The 22,369-nt window shown below is 40.3% G+C and overlaps 1 protein-coding gene and 1 long non-coding RNA gene across 7 annotated transcripts in view; one reads left to right on the top strand and one right to left on the bottom strand.

The window, feature by feature from the left end:
• Positions 1-5,307, bottom strand: part of LOC121357773 — a 28,403-nt gene extending 23,096 nt beyond the window's left edge. For both annotated transcript variants that reach the window (XR_005955775.1, XR_005955774.1), the window contains exon 1: positions 3,235-5,307. This is a non-coding gene — a long non-coding RNA (uncharacterized LOC121357773). The remainder of the gene's footprint in view (positions 1-3,234) is intronic.
• CAP2 (cyclase associated actin cytoskeleton regulatory protein 2) overlaps positions 2,560-22,369 on the top strand; it is a 67,359-nt gene continuing 47,549 nt past the window's right edge. The window contains exons 1-6 of one of the 5 annotated variants that reach the window (XM_041475367.1): positions 2,671-2,852; positions 8,566-8,675; positions 10,323-10,407; positions 12,495-12,548; positions 14,503-14,627; positions 18,133-18,233. In XM_041475367.1, the coding sequence (XP_041331301.1) occupies positions 14,504-14,627; positions 18,133-18,233 (225 nt within the window). In that variant the 5' untranslated portion in view covers positions 2,671-2,852; positions 8,566-8,675; positions 10,323-10,407; positions 12,495-12,548; position 14,503. Of the gene's footprint in view, positions 2,853-8,565; positions 8,676-10,322; positions 10,408-12,494; positions 12,549-14,502; positions 14,628-18,132; positions 18,234-22,369 lie in introns of all 5 variants that reach the window. The other 4 variants (XM_041475366.1, XM_041475369.1, XM_041475365.1 and 1 more) reach the window with 4 other exon arrangements.

Here is a 22,369-nt window from a genome sequence, read left to right as displayed (position 1 = left end):
AAAATGAAAAAAGAATCACAAAGTTATATTACATCTAATCTACTACACTCCAAGAGCTGCTACATTTTAACTGGGTAACCTCCTGCAAGAGGGCTATTACTGCACCTCTTGCTTAAGAAGAGCTCCTCAAAATTTCAAGAGGACTACGGTTCAAGTTAGAATTTTAAGGCTTCTTTGGAATGTTTTGATCTGGAAGTTGGTGGGCCTGTCTTCACTAAAAAAGTACATAAATAAAAATCTTTAACTGCTAATGTTTCAATTATAGGCATCAATGTATTTTCTATATATCTGAATGTATTGTTAGATTGAGGGCAAAGTGGCCAGCCCCAAGGCCTGATGTTCCAGTCATTCCTTGCTCAGTCTTTCACTTGATGCCAATTCCAATATTACTTTCAAAACTTATTCTTTACTGCTGTCCAAGCCCTCTTCCTGATGGAAGAGAACAAAGGCATGTTATCTAGTCAATTTTCTTGCACATGCAATATTTTGCAAAGTCTAAAATTTGCACATTTCTCATTTTCTTCTCTTTAGGGGGATGTTGCTCAGCCTGAATTGAAAATTCTGAAGTTCTCCAGTAGAACTGCCCTTTCAGATAACCTTTATTTATTACAGAAAGCGCAAGGCTTTCGTCTCTAGCATTTTCAGGCACTACATCTTATATCTTTGCTTGCCATTGGGTTTCCTGCTTTTTATGAGGTCACTTTACAGTTACTGAATCTCTTTTTTTTCTCTTCTTACTAAATTTATTACTTCTTGTTGTTCCTTTTACCTTAGACTAAGCCTTTTATGTTTGCCAAAATTCTCCTTGGGATAAGAAGAAATAAGTTGACTGTTTTCTGAAGAAAGCACTGGAAGACAGGAGCAAAGATGGATTACAGACATGTTTTAGACATGCAGGGGATATGGTCGTTTGGTAGCCTCATAAAACTTTCCATAGAAAAAAAATGCCTCATAGTTTATCCTTCTTTTCTGTATGCCCATTATGTAAAAGGATGATGTGAAGTGCTCAACTGGACTCTTACAATAAGAGCTTATAAAACTTTTCATCACTTAACTACAATACATTTTCTCAAATTAAATTGACATTCTACAGAAACTCCATTGCATTCATCATCCTAAAGCTTCAACTTGTCATGCTGACATTACAGAAGTCTTGAGATTTTTTTTTTCCTCTGAGTTGTAAGAAATATAGACCTGGAGCTTTACTCTAAGTGTAGTAGTTTCACTGTTTCTTAATCTTTTTGGGTCTTCCTTCCAGAAGGAGATCTTCTGGCTTGTTTCAAATTTCTCTTGAGTAGTTTCTGTGTTCTGTGCATTTTTTCAATCAGGTTTTCAATTCCATACTACCTTTACCCTTTTCGAAGGTTTGGCAAGACGCTCTGGTTAAAACATGTGCGTTCTGTTGATTTCATCTGGCTGCTTGTACATGCCAAGGAGAACTAGTTCATTTCACTTCATATGGGCAAACTGTGCCAGTGATTTTTTTTTGCAATTTCCAATGCCAATTACATTGTCTGCATTACTGAGTTTGGATCCCAGACAGATCCTTGCAGTCTGCTTGCTTTTGCTGAACAGCGACTTCAGCCAGTGAGGTGTGTGAGCTGCTATTAACCACGGCATTCTTGTTAAGATATGACTTTCCTCAGCCCACATTTAACTGCTGCACAATTAAAACAAATCCTTATGTTCTATGTTTTATAGTGGTGTTGTCAGACCATTAGAGATGAAACATAAATTCTTCTAAAATAAGCTCTATACGATAAAAAATGTGCTACTGTTTTTCGCATGGCTACATGGTTGACTTGAAAAATATATTGACTTGAAAAATATATGTGGTCTGTTTTATTATCACCATCCAATGATTTTTTTTTTTTTCCCATTCAAGAGCAGACTGTTTCTCTAGAAGCTGTGAATTCATGGTCTTCTCCCAAGACTTCCATGCAGAAAGCCAATTCATTTGCTACGAGCACATGAAGCAGATTTCAGGTGAATGTCCCTTGGGACCACATGGTGACAAGCACCGCACAGTTGCAGACACTCACGCTTCCATTTGGCACTGGCACGGACTGGTGCAAAGCCCGGCGAGCCTGACTGAGGCCTAAGCACGAGGGTTTGCCCACTGGAAGTCCTGATTTCATGGCCACACTGGATGAAGGCAGCAGCCCCACTGTGGGCCCAGCTACAGCTGTGGTCAGGCTGGCACAGTTTAGTCCAGACCAGAGCAGGCAATGAAGTATCCAGGCGTACATGAGGATGCCCTCAACCTTCCTTGCCACGTGAGGTGAGGGGTCTGATGGTCTCTATACGGGCCTCACTCTTCCTTCCCGCTGTGGACCCGACCATGGCTTGTGGGGCGCTCACTTCCAACCCTCTCAAGCCGTGCCCGACCGGCAAAGCAGGGCCACAATACCAGCGGCCATGGGTGCCCTCCACCCTAGGCTGCCTGCAGTCTCCCCTGCTCCTCCGTGATGCTCCACCACTGCCATTTCCCCGCAGATTCCCAGCCGCCGCCGTGAGACACCTCTCCCTCTCCCTCTCTCTCCATTTTCACACTCCACCCACTTTTTGCTTTCTTTCTCCATCTCTGCCACCGTCTCTCTCCCTTTCTGGACTTGTCTTTATTTGGCACTCCCGGAAGCTGCTGGGCATTGCTCTCCCTGCCTGCCCGGGCAGCTGATGTGACTGACTGACACCGGCTCCCGCTGAGGAGGAGGAGGAGAAGGAGGAGGAAGAGGAGGAGGAGGAAGGAGAGCAACGGCGAGGCGAGGGAGGGGGGGAGCGAGTGACCGGCCGCGGATTTTCATTGCAGAGAGGAGGGGGGAAAAAAAAGGCTACGCGGGTCATCAGAACAGGTAACTCAAGAGCAGGCGGCGGCGGGAGGGGCGGGATGCCGGGGGCGGCCCGACGCCCCTGGCCCCGGGCAGGCGCGGCCGGGGCCGCGGGTGCCCTCCCGCCGGTGGCGGCGGCAGAAGCAGCCGCAGCGGACATCTTGGGGATGGGGGAGAGTGATGAGGGGACGACTCCGGGCTCGGCCGGGGGCGGCAGGGCGGCAGAGTTATTCCTTGGGCAGGCAGTGCGCTGGAGGTATCTGGGTCAGGGACCCGCGCTGCCCCTCGACTTCCCTCCTGTCACCTGCGCCGGGCTGCGCACGGAAAACCTCTCCCTCCCTTCCCCCGGGTGCTAAGTGGGAAGGAAGTAATCTGGGCTGGGAGAGGGGAGACCCGAGCGAAATACCACGGCACGCGAGAGATCCTCTGTGGGGCCGAAGCCCGATCTCCTCCTCCGAGCCCCTCGTCAGCGCCGGGAGCGACTCCCCGGGGTGCTTTCGGCTGTGCCCCAGCCCCCGCCCGGGTCCCGGCAGCCGACGGGTTATTAAAAATGCCCTCGGCTTGTTTGTGCAGACCTGGCTGTCAAGCGGTGCCGGTCTTGAACTCTCTTAATCAGCGTAAGATGATCTAATTCTGAGGCAGGCGGCTGTAGTGCCGGTGGGTGTTGGGGCGTCGAGACCTTGGATCCCCCCGCTCATGGGAGCCGGAGGTGTGCGTGTGGTGGAGGTGGCAGGAGAGCCTACAGGTTTAGCCCAGAAGAAAGGGTTAAATAGCATCTTACGGTGAGCGTCCTAAAGGCGTAATATATACCTTTACATAAAAATATATAAAGGATACTTCACATACAAGGTGGCTTTCAGAGGGGGCAAGAGGAAGGCAAAAATGAAGACCCGTGAAGCCGAGGTCCTGCGTTTTGCAGTAACTTGACATCAGGAGCACTCCCCCAGAGACGCAGCCAGCGCAAAGCCGAGAAGAACTTGTTGTGACCTCACCTAAAAATGTGTAATCTGTCCTTTGCTTTGGGGATTGCTGTAGATTTGTATCTTGGCATTACAGCATCAATAGTGAGGATTTTTATCAAGTAGAATTGCGATTTTGTAATGGGTAGGGGCAGTCTTAAAAAACAAAGACCATCTGGGGAAGAAAGCTTTTTTTATATACCTTACCTAAATGTGTTTGTTTCTGAGTGATGGAAAATGTCAGAAAAAAGCCCTTCACAGAGGCCAGTCCATTAGGAAATAGTTGGAAGGGATCTGTTTAGCAGAGGGTCTGAGTGGGATAAACCTGCAGATTTTATAAATTTGTTTCTAATCCAGGCAAAAGTGGCAGTTTATGGACTAGCATGTTTCATTGTTTTGTGAAATTGTAATCGGAAAACTCATCCTACTCCAGAAATGTAACTTGAAAAATTACTGAGAATAGTAAAGTGGTTGATGGAATGAGCTGGAACTCAATACAGTACTCTCAAATCTGGCCTTTTAAGACATTACTGTGAGTCAGATACCCTAATTTTTATGCAAATTTTATCCTAGCATTTCCTTTTAATTACTTATTATGCAAATGATAGTGAACTTTTTTCTGGTTTTATGCATTTTATGCAGTACCAGGATTTCATAACACTGGCTCTATTTTAAGCAAGTTTGCACAAGAACAAAGGCAGTCTACCTTCTGTAACAAAGCCAGGCACATACAACAATATGGCCTTTTTGGTTTTGGGCTTAACAAAAATGCAAGTCTTCTGAATACTGCTATGATTCCTTTGTGTCTTTCCCCCAGAATGCTGCTCAGATGTGGAAGGTGGACAGGCACAACTCCAAACTTAATGAATAAAATATGTTTTCTCAGTTAAATAAAAATGAAGAGGATGTGCATTATTTACTATTATGGTATAACCAACCTCTGGCATGTTTTCATTATTCTTTGTCAGCTGTGGCTCTCACTTCAGTGGAGAAAAGTGCTTCTTAGTATATACCATAAGGAACAAGGGTACTAAGATTACATGTATTAAATTCCCTCCCATCATTAGATATTTTATTAACCATGCAAAATACATTGGGCACCCTAAGTTAAAAAAAAAAAAAGTCATTAAAATTCATCCAGGTCAATTCATGGTAATCTGAATTAGCAGGTACTGGAAAAATAGAGTGAATAAGGAGGGCTGGAAACCAGGCAACTTGTATTCAGCTCTCAGCCTTGAGTTTGACTTGCAACATCACCTGAACAAAGTCAGATGATCTGTGCTTTAATCTGTGGCCTGTCAGTGGCAATAAAGCTGCAGTTGGTTTGAACTCTAGGGAGAGAAATGATGAACTGCCAAATATGTTAAAGAATATTCTTAGTGGTTCTGCACGGGTTCTAACATCACGTGCAACAGCAGCAAACTCAATAGCTGCAGTTGCTGCCTACTGGAACATCTGACTACATGCAAGAGAACATTCTGTGCTTATTGGGGCAAAACCAAAGAAACACCTATGATAGATAAGGCATACATTTTTGCAGTTATTCTTCTGCTTTATTATGAACTGGTTAAAGGATTTTGCTTGATAAAGTACCCCTGATATATATACAAATAATTTTCAAACTTCAGGTGCATCTTTTGCAGTAGAGGGGACAAATGGGAACTTGTCATTTTCATGTGATACAGAGTCCACTCCAGTTGCTTACATAATACTGCAAACTCTAAAGATTTGTCTCATCTTCAGAATGTCACTGCTAACAACTATACCAGAATAGCAACACCTTTACTAAGCATTGCATGCTGAAGTGACAAAAGCATGCATGAGCACAGCAATGATTTTGCTGGTTCAGATGCTTCATCAAGAGTAGGGAGTTTGGGGCTTCTTAAATCTCTGTGACCTCTGTCACCATTTAGCAAGACTTTATGGCATAGGCACCACTACAGTCTGTGCACATACTGCCTGCTGCTGTCTTAATTTCACCTGTGTACTTAAGGTATTCTGACTGTCAATTTCAGGGACTTTTTGTTATTTATGTTGAGGCTACTTTCCTGAGTATATGCTAATGGGAATTGCTTTGTCTGACCCACAGTTTTTCAGGGAACAGCAAGTCAAAGAGGTTGCTTGTAGAATTCCAAATACCAGTAGTAGTATGCTGGGAATTAAAGCCTTAATGCTTTAATGGGCTATATATAAAAAAAAAAAAAAAAAAAAAAAAACAGGGAAATGCTCAAATTACATAATTAAATAGTGGCACATTTTTCCAAGAAGATCTGCTCAGATCCTAAGCTCTAGGCTATGTTTTGTATTAGTTAAAATATTTAATTAATTGCTCTTTGGAAGGAATGTAAAGAATCATTTACATTTCTGTGTGTAATCTGTCATTGTCTAGAAAGAGCAGACTAATTCACCTAGCAGCTCTGGGTCCTCTAAAGCAGCAACCATCCTCAAAAAGGCTGACTTTTACAAGCCTCTAGGGTAGGTCCAGTTTGATTTCTGTGTGTTTTGCAAGACCTCACACTGAAATAGAGGGATAAGTAGTTAAATGTCTGAGATCTTGTACGTGAGCATGGATTATCATTAAAGCTTAGGACCTCTTAAGTAGTAACCAGGTTATATGAGGAAATAGAAAAGTCTGTTTTAGTAGCCGCTGGCCCATTTCATCCTGAATCAGAAGCAAAGGCACAAATTGCAATGCCAGCACTATTGCAAAATCAGTGGGACAAGTTTTAGAATGCGAGGTGCAAGAAGACCTTAAGTTTTTGTGACCAATAAAGATCCCAGTTGAGCTGCAGAGCAGAGAGAGGACTCATGTGGCAAAAAGTTTGTTTAAGCCTTGCTGGCTGCTGCTATGCTGGAGGGAGAGCCACTGGCTACAGGCTGAGTGGAGCAGCCATGATAAGCCTGAGACCATCAGACACAGATTGCAGCAGGATGTTCTGGTAAAAACAGGGACACTTGCAAACATGGCTGAAATCAAGCCCAGCTATTCAGGCTTCAACATAATATGGATATGCATGAGAAGTAGGGTGTGGAAGCTTTGTAAAAGGCCACCAGCACAGCAAATAAAACTGTTCCAAACTTTGGTACTGAGTAACTCTAGTCTTGTCTTTTCTTCAGAAGTAATTTCACAGTTTCTGTTTTTAGAGCTTGCAATATCTTTCACTTAGTTTTAACTTCCTCCTTTGTTTTTTTCCTTTCACATCCTGGAAGTACTGAAACATTTCTACTTTGTGGAATTTACCCTTTTAGAGAGTTCAAATTCAATTTATTTGGAACCATAGCATAAAGGATCTTACTGTTCAGTTATTATGAATTGAACTGAAGCATTTGAATAAAATCAATGCCTGCATACAGTATTTTCTCGGTTCAGCAAGGCAGTCTGCTTACATACAGTAATTGGACTTGTGACAGGTAATTAAATGGCTTGTAAGGCCTTTAGGATGCTTGATTACATGAAGAGCCTGACACTAATATATAGTAAATGAGGTGGCTAAGAACACTGCATTTCTGTTGATTGCACAGATACTAAAACTCGTACACTTCATTTGAGGGAGAAAAGAAAATAAAACCAAGACAAAAGACCATGAGCAGTGGTGACATGAAAAGTGAGCATAAAAGGAATAGGAGAATGTACTTAGAAACTGGGTTGCCTTGGTTATTTTGAGTCAATCATGCTTACACAAACTGTCAAGCAGTCTTGACTGCTTCGGTATATCATTAAATAATGAACTTGCTCTTTGTGATCACAAAATTCATGACAGTCAAAATTATTCAGCAAGGGATAGCAGCTCTTCACAGAACTTCCCAACAATTAGAAAGTGAACTGATACTCCAGGAGATACTAAGCACATACATGAGTACATGCCATATTTTAAAGAATTCATATTAAATTATCAGAGACCTAACTGCAGTCCATGTTATTATTACATACAGCTTGATGTATGCAGTTACTCACCCATATTATGGACCTAAACTGGGATGTGATAAGAAGTCTAAAATGCATCCACAGTCTTAGAGGTATTTGTCAAAACAGAGATTGTTTTACGATGCAAGTTTTACAATTTTTCTGAACAGTGGGATGAATAAAGGGCTCTATTCTTTTTCAGCATGTTTTTGTAGACAGCAGCCTGATCACTAGGAGAGGGAGAGAAGCAGAGGAGGAGCCAGAATGCAAACAGAAAATTATGCTTTGTGGTACCAACAGCATAAGGCCAGACAAAGGAAAACACTTGGGTTAAATGGGAGAGGGTCAGCATGAACCTGCTTTTACTTCTTCTATGCAAATGGTTTTTTTGCTTATAAAAAGTAGCTCTTTAAAAACACAGAGGTTATTCCAAAGAAAGAAGTCCACACGCAAGATAATTGATGTAGCACACTCTTATGCACAGCCATAAGGGACTCATTCATAGCATAGCAGTGGGTTTAACACACACAGTGAGCTAGACAGAAATATTTTATGATGAGTATACTAGAGTCAGCCAAGACTTCAGATCAACTTAATGGCTGAAAATGGCACATCCATCCACAAAAAGCAGAAGTCATACAGACATTTTTGTCTTTTTGCTATTTCAGATATAACTGTCCATCTAAAAAAAAAAAAAAAGGTCAAAATTCTAATACTGTTTGGTATACAAAACTAACTATTTTAACTAGGTTTGAAAATCAAATAATTCTCTGTACTTAAGAATTAATTGCTCCCAAATAAGCTTGTAGTAGATCTAGGGGCAAAACAATAAAAAAGGTTCTGATTTGAAACTCAAATCATTCTTCTCACACAGGGCCTTACTGAGAGGTCTTCTGGTTTAATCCAAATTGACATCAGTTTGAGAAGACTCTGTTTACATTCCTTCCCTACAGCTAATGGAAAAAAACCCACAAACCATACAAGGTAATGTTCCTATTGGTCTACCAACACATACTTTCTTTTCACCACTGTTCCCTTTGCATTCTCTGCCCAGAATCTTTTATGATAGCAACACAAAGAATTTCAAGTGCTCCTTCTTACCACCCAGCCAGCACTGAGCTGCTTCCAAGCTCTGTCTGGGAATGAGGAACCCCCAAGACCCCAAGCCAGTGGGGGTCTGAACAAGAATGGGGTGCAGCAGGAATTTGGGTCTCATGCCAAAGGTGGCAAAGAGACTGCCTACTCAAAACAGCTTGGATTTTTAGGTGTTTGAATGATGATATAGGAAAAAGCCATTTCAGACCCAGGCTGTCTTGTGTTTTTGTCAGAAATGAAGTGCTGTAAGATGCTTTTGTCATTTGAGGGGATGTTCAGGAATGCATTTCTCCTCCCTTGATGTATGTTGACATAAATTGTACAGAGGAACTCTCAGAGGACACAGTGCTTTGGGTCTATAAAATGTTCCTGACTGGCTCTCTGATAGTACCAGCTGGCAATCTGGGGGGTTGTGTATTTTATTTCATGTCTTGGTAGCAATTTATTAAAAGATTAAGAGAGAAAGCACATGTGCAAGGTGCTGTACTTCCAAGGACAGTGTGATTTTCCACTTCCAAGGCAGTGCAACTATGGTAAACACAATTAAAATGCCACATTACTGCCTATATTCTGGTTTAGGCATCTGCGCTTTTTTGGCATAGAGAGAAAATCCAAATCTGACATGTAGGATATCAGATGATGTGCATGAATGAGACCTGCATCAATTTTCAGACGCTAGATGAATTTGGAAGAACTGGTACTGAGTGGGGGCAGGGGAGGAAAGAAAATAAATTAACAGATCATTTCTTTTCCTTTCAAATTAATGGAGTGCTAGGAAGTAAAACAAACTGGAGCTTTGTACTCTATCTCTTGCTGATGTTTGTGAAATCATTTCATGCTTTACAAGGTAGCACCATTGCTTTGTTCAAAACCCCATTTTTACATGCCTGATATGTCAACATACGGGGTTTTTTCCCCTTATGCTACTGTACTGCTTTTCTCTGTGCATTCATTACACTTTTTTTCTTCTTGAGGCTGGAGCAATATTGTCCTCTGTTGTAAAGCACATACAATAGTAACAGGAATCGTACATGTGTGTTTTGACTTAGAGTTTGCTGTTTGGGATCAGTATGCCAGGAAATTCTAGTCTACAGCCAAGTTTTTTTTTCCCCTGATAATAGATAAATGGTGCTTTGAAACAGCTGGGGAGGAAAGTAGTGATCTCCCAAGGCCTGTCTATGAGAAGAAATCCACTCTTTGAGTTTCAGCATGCTTTCTTCTACCTGGTTTTGGCTTTCCTTCTTTTGTGGAAGAAATGACAGATGGTAGTACTACCACATGCCTTTAGCACTCCCAAAAAATATACCACTAACAGTAAACACGGCAGAGCTGTGGATTTTCTCTCTTGATTTTGTGCCCAAGAGATGGTTACCAATGTTAGTGTATAAATGATTTGTCAGTAGATGTGTGTTAACACCTTTCCTGACTGTTAGGTGACCTTATTTTCAGTGAAGGACGGTGTACTTCTTCACCAGGAGAGCAACTGGATAAGAATTTCATGGGAGTTGAAGCACTCATATTTTAAACTCTTTATAGGTGGTCAGCATCAACTCCAAGAAAAGATACATGGTTAACCCTGATAATTACTTCAAGATCAAATCTTTAATTAAAATCCTGACAGGTGAGATAGAGTCTGTCTTGATGTAAAAACATGTTTTAGGAGAGTGGAAGCATGCCATAGACATATTTACATCGTCTTTGTTTAATGTGCAGAGATTTAATTTGACACTGTAAGTAGACCAATCTTATTATTTATTTATAATATCAGCTCTGATGCTGTATCATGGCACATAGTATCTTCACAGAGTCAAGCTGTGCCATTTGTGTTCTGATTCCATTTGAGCTGTGGCTTTATGGTGTCTCTTTGACCATGCAAAGTGCAGTGTGGAATAAGTAATCAGATAAACAGCTGAATATAGGCCAAGAAAATGCTGAAGTGTGTCATAACATGGGCCAAATATGTAAATCCCAATATAAAGGCAAAGATGTCAGTGTTCAGATTGAGAATGGATGAAGAGAATTTTCATGCTATTGTTCAGTGGATGTTTAGGACAGTAATTCCTGTGTTGTTTGTAAGGTGGATAAATCACTGTGTCATTTAATGGTAAAGCGAGGTGTAAATGTAAGATTAGTATATGTACAACTGATTGCTCTTTTAGTGTTATGGACAGTCATCACAAAAGCGTTTTTTACACTTTATTCGTACATGACAGGCATAACTGTGTATTCTTATGTGCATGATGTGCATGTACATAGATGCATAGAAATAGATGCAGATACCGTGTACTCAGGGTTATATAGATGTATAAAAAGGTAGACAGAGTGTAAACATGACAATTATTAAGTGTAATATTCTATATAAAAAGAGTAGAAACCTGACATCCCTAATATTAGGGTAAAATGGTTTCTATTTCTGTTTAAAGACTCTAACAATATAGTATTCTGTGATTGCTGATGATGCCCTGCTTTTGGAAGAACAACATTGTAGTTCTCAAGTTAATGGGACTAGAATAAAACAGTGAAGAATATAGTGAGTAAAAGACTATGTTGTAGCAGGAAAGTGTTGCATAAAAAGTTCCTCCAAGTATTTGAACTGAGTTATTCCCCTGAACTTCTGACATTCTAGTGTGTATTCTTAGTGTCTTACAGAAGGTCATTTTTTGGGTAATACATTAGAAGTCTGCTCATTTGTGAGACTCCTCAGACCTCCTGGTGTGTGCACTCAAATTATTGAGTTTGTAATCAAATAATTGGATTCTTTCACAGGCAAAATCAGGCTGAAGAGGCCGAAAAGTAACAGGTCTTTCCTAGAAGTTTGTGCATAATTTTTGTGACATTTGATGACATCATCAAGGAGAATTTTAAGGCAAATTAAAAAAACCCAAACCTACCAGACTGTATCTTCACATAAAGAAAAACAGATACTATACTATAAATATATTTTAAAATAATGATGAAATTAGTTGACTGTATGCTGTGTTATGCATTAGTATGCTATGTTGCACCATCCAGACTTTAGAGTGGTTGAAAACAGAACTTTTAAAGTAGACATCATTTTAGGCTTTTATGTAGTAGGGTAAAATGTGAAAAGAATGTACTCATAATATTTTTTAGGATTAACAGTGCTTTGTTTTAAGAAAAGTTTTAATATTTCATAAAAGTTTGAATATTTCAGAATTCGTCTCATTTCTGCCAAGATATTTGTAACTTTACAAAAAATTTAAGGTGTGGCTTTTTTAAATTAATTGATTTTTCAAGCAGAATAGTGTGCATTTTGCAGTATAAAGAAAGTATATTGTCAGTGGGCCAAGAGAGATGATCCCACCCCTCTGCTCAGCCCTGGTGGGGTCACACCTGGAGTGCTGTGTCCAGTTCTGGGCTCCTCAGCACAAGGGAGACATGGAGCTCCTGGGGCAGGTCCAGTGGAAGGACGCAAAGCTGACCGAGCAACTTTTGGCTGGTCAAAGTTGCATCAGATGGAGCATCTCTTCCATGAGGAAAGGCTGAGGGAGCTGGGCCTGTTCAGCCTCAAGAAGAGGCAACTGAGAGGGGACTTCATCAATGTCTATCAGTATCTGAAGGGAGGGTGCCGAGAGGACAGATCCAGGCTCTTCTCAGTGGTGCCCAGCAATAGCACAAGAGGCAGTGGACAGCAGCTGATGCCCAGAAGTTCCACCTGAATATGATGAAAACTTCTTTACTGTGCAGGTGACTGAGCACTGGAACTGGCTGCCCAAAGGGGTTGAGGAATCTCCTTCACTGGTGAGATTCAGGAACTGTCTGGATACAATCCTGTGCCATGTGCTCTGGGATGACTGCTTGAATGGGAAGGTTGGACCAGATGACCCCTCTGAATTCCCTTCCAACCTGACCCATTCTGTGATAAGACAAGAGAGCCCCTCTGAATTTTTACACTGTTCCTATGTGTGCTGTCTAATGTGGTCCTCTTTTGGGGGTTTGATTTTTCATTTAATAGGAAAACCCCATCAATTCCAGACAAAACTTTCTCACAAGAATGTTTCTTTCAAGGGTTTCATGCTGTAAAATCTTCTGCGTCACTTTTAGGTCAAACACAAACCTCATTACATTTATAAAGTCTGTAGGTCCCACCCTGTTTGAAAGGCAGCATGACTCAGAGCACAAGAGCTTTGCACGTTTCCACAGTCCTAGTAGCTAATTTCCTCTCATGCTTAAATTTTTAGAAGAAAAATATTACTATATTTTACTAATAAAAATTAGTAGTACTTGTTTGTAAATGAAAACATTTATTTCCATAGCACTTTATTTATTAATTATAACATTTAGGCACTCTGCACTGGCTGTGAAGACGCTGAAGCAGCAGTGTTTGGTTTGGTTGCTGAGTGTTGCATAGTGGTGCAGTTGATTGGAATCTGCTGTTAGGCTTTAATATCTCTGCAATACTAGCAGGCTGTTCTTTAGGAACTAATACATTTACACTTCTGTTCCATGTCTGCCTAACTGTTCTAGTCTCTGAGCCATACGGGAATCAATGTCTTGTGGAAGAACACCACAGGATGATGGCCCCAGAGAGCCTCTGACTCCCTGCTTGCCCCAGCTGGGGATGTGCATTCCCCTGTTGCTCCTGCTTTTGCACATCCCGGTGCTGGGCAGGGGATGGAGCCTAGTGTGGGGGCTGGGCTGGAAGTGGCCACAGGGATCGTGTTAATCAAGAGCCATCATCACCACATACACCCCTTGCTGAATGTCACTGATCAGGATCAAACAGTCAGTACCTTAAGTGGAGAACGTGTACATTAAACTCGCTCTATTAAATGATAGGGGATTTAAACATAGCTTTGCCTTTGCTTATATAACTTTTTCTCACTCTGTATGGTATATAGCACTTTTTCCGAGAGATTGGCCAATATTCAAAAATGTCAATGCCTACACTGCCTCGCATGTAAGAGAGCAGATAATCACATTGTGAGGAAAGAAGGCAATGTGTGAGTTGTTAAAAATGTAACCTAATTTCTATTTAATCTTAAAAGCATTGCAGCAGTACTGCAAAAGCAGGCCTCTGGATTTTTTTTTCTATCCAAATGTTAATTAGCATGTGATTTTAAAAGCTTGGGAAACACTGGTTCATATCAGGTACTTCTGTAAGGAGAAAAGTGATAATAAATCATATAAGAAAAATAAACAGAAGACCTTCTTGGATTTTTGTGTAGTCTTAATCAAGTGGCTCGGTCCTACTACAAAGTGTGAAAGACCGAGGCAAATTTCAGAATGAACCTTTTAAAAAATCAGAGAGTATTAATTGTGTCTGTATTTTAGTCTTTATAAACGCTGACTCAAATCATTATAGGCAGAAGATTTTACCAGCTACTTCTATGACTATTCCAGTCATCTCAGATTCTGGTTTGGAGCATATATATGCATTTTGTCATAAGTTCTTCAAGGGCAGACTGTTAAAAGCTACACTAGCAGTGGTTGGAACCTGCTGCTTAGAAGGAAGAACCAGAGCTGAGTACTGAATTGATTCCCTGCTGACAAAGGAGCAAGTTACCCTTTGTCAGCTGTTTCACTGCAACTGATTGTGTGCCAGAAAGACAGTGCTTAAAAAATAAGAGTTTTACCATAAAAGAAAAAGCCACAAGATGAACAGAACTGCAGCATGAAGCAAGGATTTTACTGAGAGGGGTCTAGCACTGAGAGGGATCTAACACTGTTTCTGCCCATAATGATTTTTTTTCAGAATGGCAGAGACTCATGGCTTAATGGAGAGATTGGAGAAAGCAGTGACTCGACTTGAATCATTGTTCTCAGATTCACACACATCTGGTGGAATGGAGTGTGATGGCATCAATGGAGTCAATGGAAGTAAGTATGTTATTTTGAAGTACCATCTCTCTGTTATTAAAAAATTGCAAATAATATATATGTTTGTCTTCTACAAATTCTGTATCAAAATAAAGTAATATTTAAAAAAAATTATTTAGAAGTGCCATGTAACAAGCTTAGTAGCATGCACAGTTCTAAACTAATATGACCTAGAAAATTAATGATTTTACTGTTTCTTAAATATACTGTCCATGTCTCCAGCTTTATTAGTCTTTCCATTTTAGCAATTATATTTACAAATTATATCATTGTAAATAACTCCCCAGGTGAAAATGTCTGCTTGAGCCCAATTAAGAGAAGAAATGAGACATCCCCTAAATGTACAGCATAAATATTCCCATAGAAGTCACCAATATAAACACTGTTGATTTGCCAGCTCTCTTGGAATTTCATAGTTCAGACCCACTTAATTTGTTTAACATCCTTAATCAAATATGAGTTTGTTTGGAAGCATTTGCTCACTAAAGACTGCTATATATCCATGGCCTTACATTGTTATCTCTTGAGCTGTCTGTTCTCAAGTGGCTCTCCAAAGCACTACAGAGGAGAATATACCAAAAAAAGACTGTTCTTTGTCTTTTCATATCATATCATCAAATCATATTTTTTTGTGCCTTAATTTTTGTGGTACCTGAAGTTATAGGCTAAATAACTTTACATATGTGGTACTTCTAAATATGATGGAGTAGAACTGCTCTTTCCTTTCTCCAAAACTTGTTTTTTCATCCAGAACCCCAACATATGTCTCTTTATTAGCTTCATGTTCTTTGCTTTCTGTATTCCTTGCCCTTTCTTGCATTCTCCAGAGAACAGCACATCCCAGCATGGACTCAGCTGCTGTACAGAAGCTCCAGGACACATGGAAAGTTGCAGGCAGCTTCCTTTACTGACACAGCAACAAGAGAAGTGTGTGAGCTGCTGTATTGTCCCCTATGCCAGCCAACACATGTGAGGGACATTCCCTGCACCCTTGTGTCCATGGGCCTGCACACTGGCAGCTGCTGTGGAGCAGCTGACTGAGATCAGTGTGTTTCTGTGGCAGGAAAGGAGCATCTTCCAGCAGGCTTCCATGGCAGATGAGTTAGCCAGTCACAGAAAGCTTCAGTAAAAAAGTGCTTGCAGTTCAGAGAAAACCTAGGCAGCTAGTAAACTGTAGCAAAGTCAGGGAGAAATATGATCCATTGTACAAACTGACAAATAAATCAATCACCACTTGGAATTGTGCAATTCTCAAAGAATTTAGTCATGTAATGAGTCCATTTAGGTGAATCTGTATTTATCCAGAGCACAGTGTTGCAGAACCAGGGCTGCTTTCAGAACAGGAGACAACTCACCATGCCAGGTACTTCCATGAAAACTGCTTATATTCTTGACCTGACCTAGTCAGGTTAAAAGATTCACCCCCCAGGGAGCCAGAGCCTGAACACCCCAACAGATCCCTAGAAGAAGCCAACTGAGAAGCCTTGTTGAAGTGTGATTATAGAACACATCCACTGGGAGACTGCAGTAAGAAGCTGAGATGAGCAGCACCATGGGGTGCTTGCCAGGCTGCATAATGTCTCCAGGCAGAGTGTCTCACACAGGGATTCAGGAATTAGCTTTTGCTGGTGCAGTTGGGAAAGTCTTCAGTTGGTGTGACTGGTACACCTACAGTGCACCACTCTGTCCACTGCAAAGGAAACAGTCTTCTTTTTTTCCTTCAAAACTGTCACTCATGCCAGAGTGTGACCTTTTTAAAATCTGCAGCTGAAATGGAGGTACATTTCTTTCTTCAACCATGACCTCTATCTCCTAAAAGACCATTCCATTATTAGAATTATTTAAAAAAAAAAAAAAAAAAACAAACCTTGGCTTTTTTCAATTAATACATTTTCAGAAACAGGATGGGAGATCTGTACCTTCACTGTTTTCCTAAATGGCATTACAACAGCAGAACTGCAAATAAATCATTCTGTTGCTCTGCACGGCCCACAGCAAATTCTAGTAAGTGCTTCTGGGAGTGAGCTGCATTGAATAGTAAAAAATAGCATAGTTGCTTTCTAGCTCTGCATAGGAGAATTTGGTGAACTGTTATGTAAAACTCTGCTCTAAAAGGAAAATGTTACAATGAATCTTTTGGAAACATACACAGATTTTGAAAAAGAACATAAATGGGCTTTGGAAAGCATCCCCACAGCTAAAACCTTTTGCATTAGGTCATTTGAGGGGTTTACACACAAACACTTAATATGGAAGAAAGCCCAGAAATTCCTCAGAATTATAGGTGAATGGCATCAAGAGAACAAAAGGAGCCTTGAAATCCCACCTAGCTGACTAACTATATTTTCTTTTTCACACGGGCCACTGCAAACTCCAGTTGCCAGAGCCTGTCTTTTATTCTGTCATGGAGCCAGATGACTCTTGTGGAATAAAGAGGGCTTTCATAACTATGAATTTGGACACAATTGTTATATAGTGCCAAAAGGTTAAAGCAGATTCTCTGGGGAAAGCCTGGTACCTCTTCAGAGCAATCCTCAGGTTTTATTAATGAGGGAGAGAGGCAGGGAAGAATTTTAACCTTGTTCTCTCAGATCCTACATATGTCATAGATTCACATGTGTGTCATTCATGCTGGATCTGGCAAAGGTTCTGAGGCATAGACAAGACATGAGGGAGTAAAGGGAGGGTTGGAAACCATCCAAGGAAAGGTTATTTCTGTTGTCTTAACAGGTACCACATAGTGCCATGTAGAAGCCAGGTGCTTAAGAAACTGAGGCCGATCTGCATTTTCTGATTGTTCACTTAATCAGGAAACTGCGTTGTGTACCATATAGAAAATAGCAGCTTTATTCCTCCTTTGTAATGTGTAGCATATATATAGTCAGTGGGATGTGTTGTCTGGAAGACTTGTTTGAGCTTTCTTTATCCAGTGACAGTTTAGCAAGGTGAGACAACGAAATGAGGAGATTACAAAGCCATATCTCTCTGCATAAATCTACTGTCAACCCCTTCCAAGGACTCTTACTGGAAATGGAATTGGTTGCTATTAAAAGCCGCCAAACATCACAGAGATCTTCAGGAATGGAGTAGTATAAAAATAGTTGTTAAGTACAGTGGAGGTTCTTTTTAAGGGTTAATATTTGGTTAAAGTACAATAGGGGAATTTTGTTAAGAGAATTAGACTTCTCAGGTCACTCCTTTGAAGGGCTGAGAGATGTTTGTTTTAGCACATGTTATTTTAAGACGCAAGAGGCTTCCCATTGCATTATACACAGGAAATTCTCTTGCAGGTTCCTATTCAAGTTCTACCAAGAGCAGGATTTTTTTTCTCTTCTTTCTATCTAGGACAAAAATAATTTTACATGCTTTTTCACTGATTTCATAAATCAGAAATGGAGTTACAGCAATCTACTCAGTTTCTATGATACACCTCCTCCATCTGCTACATGTCCTATGCATTATATACTTTATGAACCCATTATAATGGAACGTTCCTCTTCTACAGGCGTAGCACCATATGTGGAAGCCTTTGATAGGCTGCTGAATGGAAGTGTTGCTGAGTTTCTCAGGTACAGCAAGATTCTCGAAGGTGATGTGAAGACACATGTAAGTATTTACTCAGAATTTCCCATGATGATGGAAGCGTACAAGTCTTGGAATCTGCATGATCAGCCTTGATTTCTGAGTAGAGGAGTATCCTAATAGCAGAACAAACTCTAAGTTATTAATTCTTGTAATAGAGATAGCCTGGCATAACACACTGAGTACAGTTGGTTTGGGAACAGCGCAAGATTGTGTAGATTCATAAGAAGAGATTGCTTGCCTTCTACAGCACTAAAGTTGTACACCATAGAATGCGAAATTATAAATATTCTCAGTCAGAAGCAATTTGAATAGTTTTATTGTCTGCTGAGCTCTTTGCAGGACAGGAACACAATTAAGAACATATGCCAACAAATTAGTAGCAAACAACAGGTGGGCCCAAGCAATCATAACTTCCTGTGGTTGTTTTCTAGGCATGTGTATCATCATTCCAATTAATATAGAGCTATTGCTCGCATTGTTTGTTTTTATTACTCACATCTCTTTCATTTGTAACAATGTGGCAAACTAAAAATGATTCAGCCATTTAAATGACCTTTTGTTAAAAATAAAAGTTATAGCAAGGAAGTACCATGGTATCATTTTCATGATGCAATACTTTCTAACCTTACTGATCTTAACCTTGTGATCAGAACTTGTGTCATTTTATTTTTTTAAGTTGGTCTTCCCTAAAATGGGTGGTGATGGAATTGACAAGGGATGGAGTCATCTTACCAACAGCTTACCGATACAGATTTGGAAAAAGAAAACCAAAAAAACATCCCACACATAAGAGAGCTGGGGTGCAAGCTGGATCTGAAGGAATGTGATGCTTTTGACTTTTCTAGCAGATCCATGCCATCAGGTCTTCCTCTGTGTGTACGGTTCCCAGTTGATTGCTGCTGCCCTACACAACAAACACTGTAACCAGAAAAACATGCAGTCCTACAAGATACTGAGATTCATGTTGCAAGGACAACATAAATATTCTTCAGCACAACCAAAGCAACCAGTCTATTTACAGAGAAAGATGACTGGATTATTCTGTGATCTATGTTTTTTTTCTCTGGTGTTACATGTTCTGGTTTGTAGGACAGAGTTTCTGACCTAGTTAGGCCTAGAAAACAGGAGGGAGTAAGGAGACCAGGCAATCCTAGATGATCTTTGTTTTTCTAAGGAAATGCTGCACTCCCTTTTTATTTGAAAAAGCCTAGACAATTATACTATAAGCTACAATATATGTACTTTGTTCTTCAGAGAAACTAGGGGAAAATAAATAAATGGGGGTCAGAGGGTTGGAGGAAGAATTACAAACCTAACTGAACAGAGGATTGCTCCCTGGAAAGGATTGATTCTAGCTTGGTTTTTGCATTGATTAGATATTATTATTTTGCAGTTGATTTCTCAACAGTTTAGATCTGAGTGATACAAAAATAGTCTTCCAATACTAATCAGGGAAAGGGATTACATTAAACATTCTAAATTGCTAAACCCTTTTTAATATACACTATCTGTAAATGTTTAAATCATTAAATCAGTAAGTGTATTAATTTATGCATTTGTCAGTATTTCTTACTCATAATTGAGTCCATATAAAAGATTATTAATAATTTGTTAGCCAAGTCTGTGGACAGTCCCTAGCATATTGTTGATGATAGTGTAATGCAAGCTGTGATATGGAGTATTTGTTAGTGCTATGAGCTTAGACATTGCATTAGCTTTCTTTACATAAAGAAACCGGTGATTCTCATTGCAGCCTACTAAATATTCTGAAATCTTAGATTCTGCGCTTACAACGTGGAGCAGACTGTGGTTGCCTTATGCTCATGCTTATCACTGAAGCAACATCTGTGCTTTACCTTAACAAGTGGAACAAGGAGTATTTTTCTTCTGGGTGTCTTATAGACCATGTGTCCTCAGCATTATACTTGCAGCTGCTGTCTCTTTCACATAATGAGCTGAAGGGAAGGTTGTATTTTATTTCAAAAAACACCTGTTGCCTTGAAAAACCTCACATACCTGACAGACCAGAATGGTAATATGAGAGAAAGAGAGACTTCATATTGTGCTAAAAAAATGAGGGATTTAACATGATGTGTTTTGTGCTGATGGCTGTAACGGTTGTGTGGTTTGTGTGCCTGGCAAAAGGAAGAATTCAGACACAACTGCTATCTGTTGGGGACCCTTGTTCCTATTTTTCCAGCATGCCGTACTCTAAAAAGTCTGTTGAAAGAGAACAAAACAAACCAACCACAAAAAGAACTAATAGCTAGCTTCTGGCTCTCTTGAACACAGCAGCGCAGTGGGCTTTACAAAGATTAGTTTATCAGAGTCCTGCTTAGGCTCAATCTTAAGAGCAAGATATTTCTCATTCAAATTACAGGGCATATGGTGGTGGATCTCTGAGGTCAACTGCACTGAAGAAATGAACCACTTTTTTAAAAGACAGGGAGAATGGTTAGGCTTTTACATACTCTATTTAAAACAAATTACCCTGAACAGCTAAGATAAGACCTTTTCCCTATTCTGTCACTGTGGAATAAAGATCTGGTGATTATATGGATATTTCTATGAAATGCAAAGTCCCCTACAGGCACAGATTTCATGAAACTGCTTTCTGCTGTCCATATCATAACTGTAGAGTGTGTGAAGTCAGTGAAAGAGTGAAATGTGGCCAGGACTGCTACCAACCAGCTGTCTTTGGCCTGACATACCAGTGTCTTGGAGGCTGTCACCAACCATTACAGGTTGTAACAGCCCTGAAGCTGACTCACCATATATGCCAACACCAAAAACTATCCTTCTGTCAGAATGAGGGAAATTCAAAATCGGTATAAAACAGATTGTGACTCTACAGCATAGGCTATGAATCCAGCACTGCAGAAAATGTGTCAAGATAACAAAGAGCTGCTTGTGGAAGGCATAGTCTACCTTTAGATTGTGTCCCAGTGAAGCTGGGTTCAAGCAGGTTTGATGAGCTCTTCACCTTGGCAAAGCAAAGAAACCAAGACTTTAGAAGGCCAAGAAGCAGGTTTTTGTCATGAGTTTATTACTAATTTCTTCACATTATTTTTGTTTATGTGCTATCTCAAGTGGTGGAATACTTTGGCTTGAATTTGAGTAATGTACCAGATGAGACATCATGATAGGAAGAGAATGTACTGGTTCTAAAAGAGAAGGACAGATAACCTCACATTTCCATATTTTAGTATTTTATGTGGTACAGAGCAGAGCATAATTGCAGCCTTCTGTCAAACACAAAAGCTAATACTTGCCTTTTAAAAATGTTTATTTGTAAAAATCTTTTAACCTCCCAACTCCACCAGTTGAAAGAACAGATTGTCTGTGTGATTCATTTATGTTCCCTCTTCTCTCATCCAAGCTATTTATCTTGGAATGAAAAACTATAAAAATATGGATGTCTTTTCCCTCCTTTCTTCAATCAACTTCCAGCTGCTGAAATGCAGAGCTCAAAACAAAAGCTCAAAGAGCTTGGAGCATTCAGAAATGAAGTGGTAGGTGGTTCAGTTGCTCCTTATTGGAAGAGAGTTTGGATGCAATCCATTACATGTATGGCTGCCTGAACAAGTTTAGCACCGAAAAGTAATTCACAGCACATTATCCAATTTGCAGTTCTCTGTGTACATGCACTTGTTTCTTATCATGGTGAGCAGAGAAAGCAGTGTGCACCCCACAAATGTCATATGCATGTACCCAGAGAATTTCTTTCTCTATTACATGAAAGCCGTGACATGCTTCTCTTCTTCCTAGTAAAGTCCATGTAAATAGAAACTGAGAGAGCTGAAAGCAGGAGATATGTTTTATGAGATATATATGCACTTTGCAAAGTGCCACTCTGTTTGGACTATCAGTGCAGTTGAAAAATCCTACCTTCCTCTTTTTTTTCAATGGAGTAGTTATGACACATGAAATAGCTGCATGTTGTCTTTTCATGTGAGAGATACTGAAGACGGAGTCAATGATGTTCATAGCCCTGAACTTTGAGCCTGATGTGCTGCTGTCTGTGATACACCAAAAAAACCCCCACTTCTGCGCTTTATCTTAGCTAATCTAAATGCAGACTATCAAACCCATTATTTGACTGATTCCTCATTCACAAGGCAATTTGCTTACAGGGCAACAGAATGCACAAGTGTACT

The sequence above is a fragment of the Pyrgilauda ruficollis genome, unplaced genomic scaffold (assembly GCF_017590135.1).
Source record: "Pyrgilauda ruficollis isolate IOZ18807 unplaced genomic scaffold, ASM1759013v1 scaffold35, whole genome shotgun sequence".
NCBI classification, from domain to species: Eukaryota; Metazoa; Chordata; class Aves; order Passeriformes; family Passeridae; genus Pyrgilauda; species Pyrgilauda ruficollis.
Note: the sequence above shows the minus strand (reverse complement) of the source record. Positions and strands in the feature narration are given on the sequence as shown.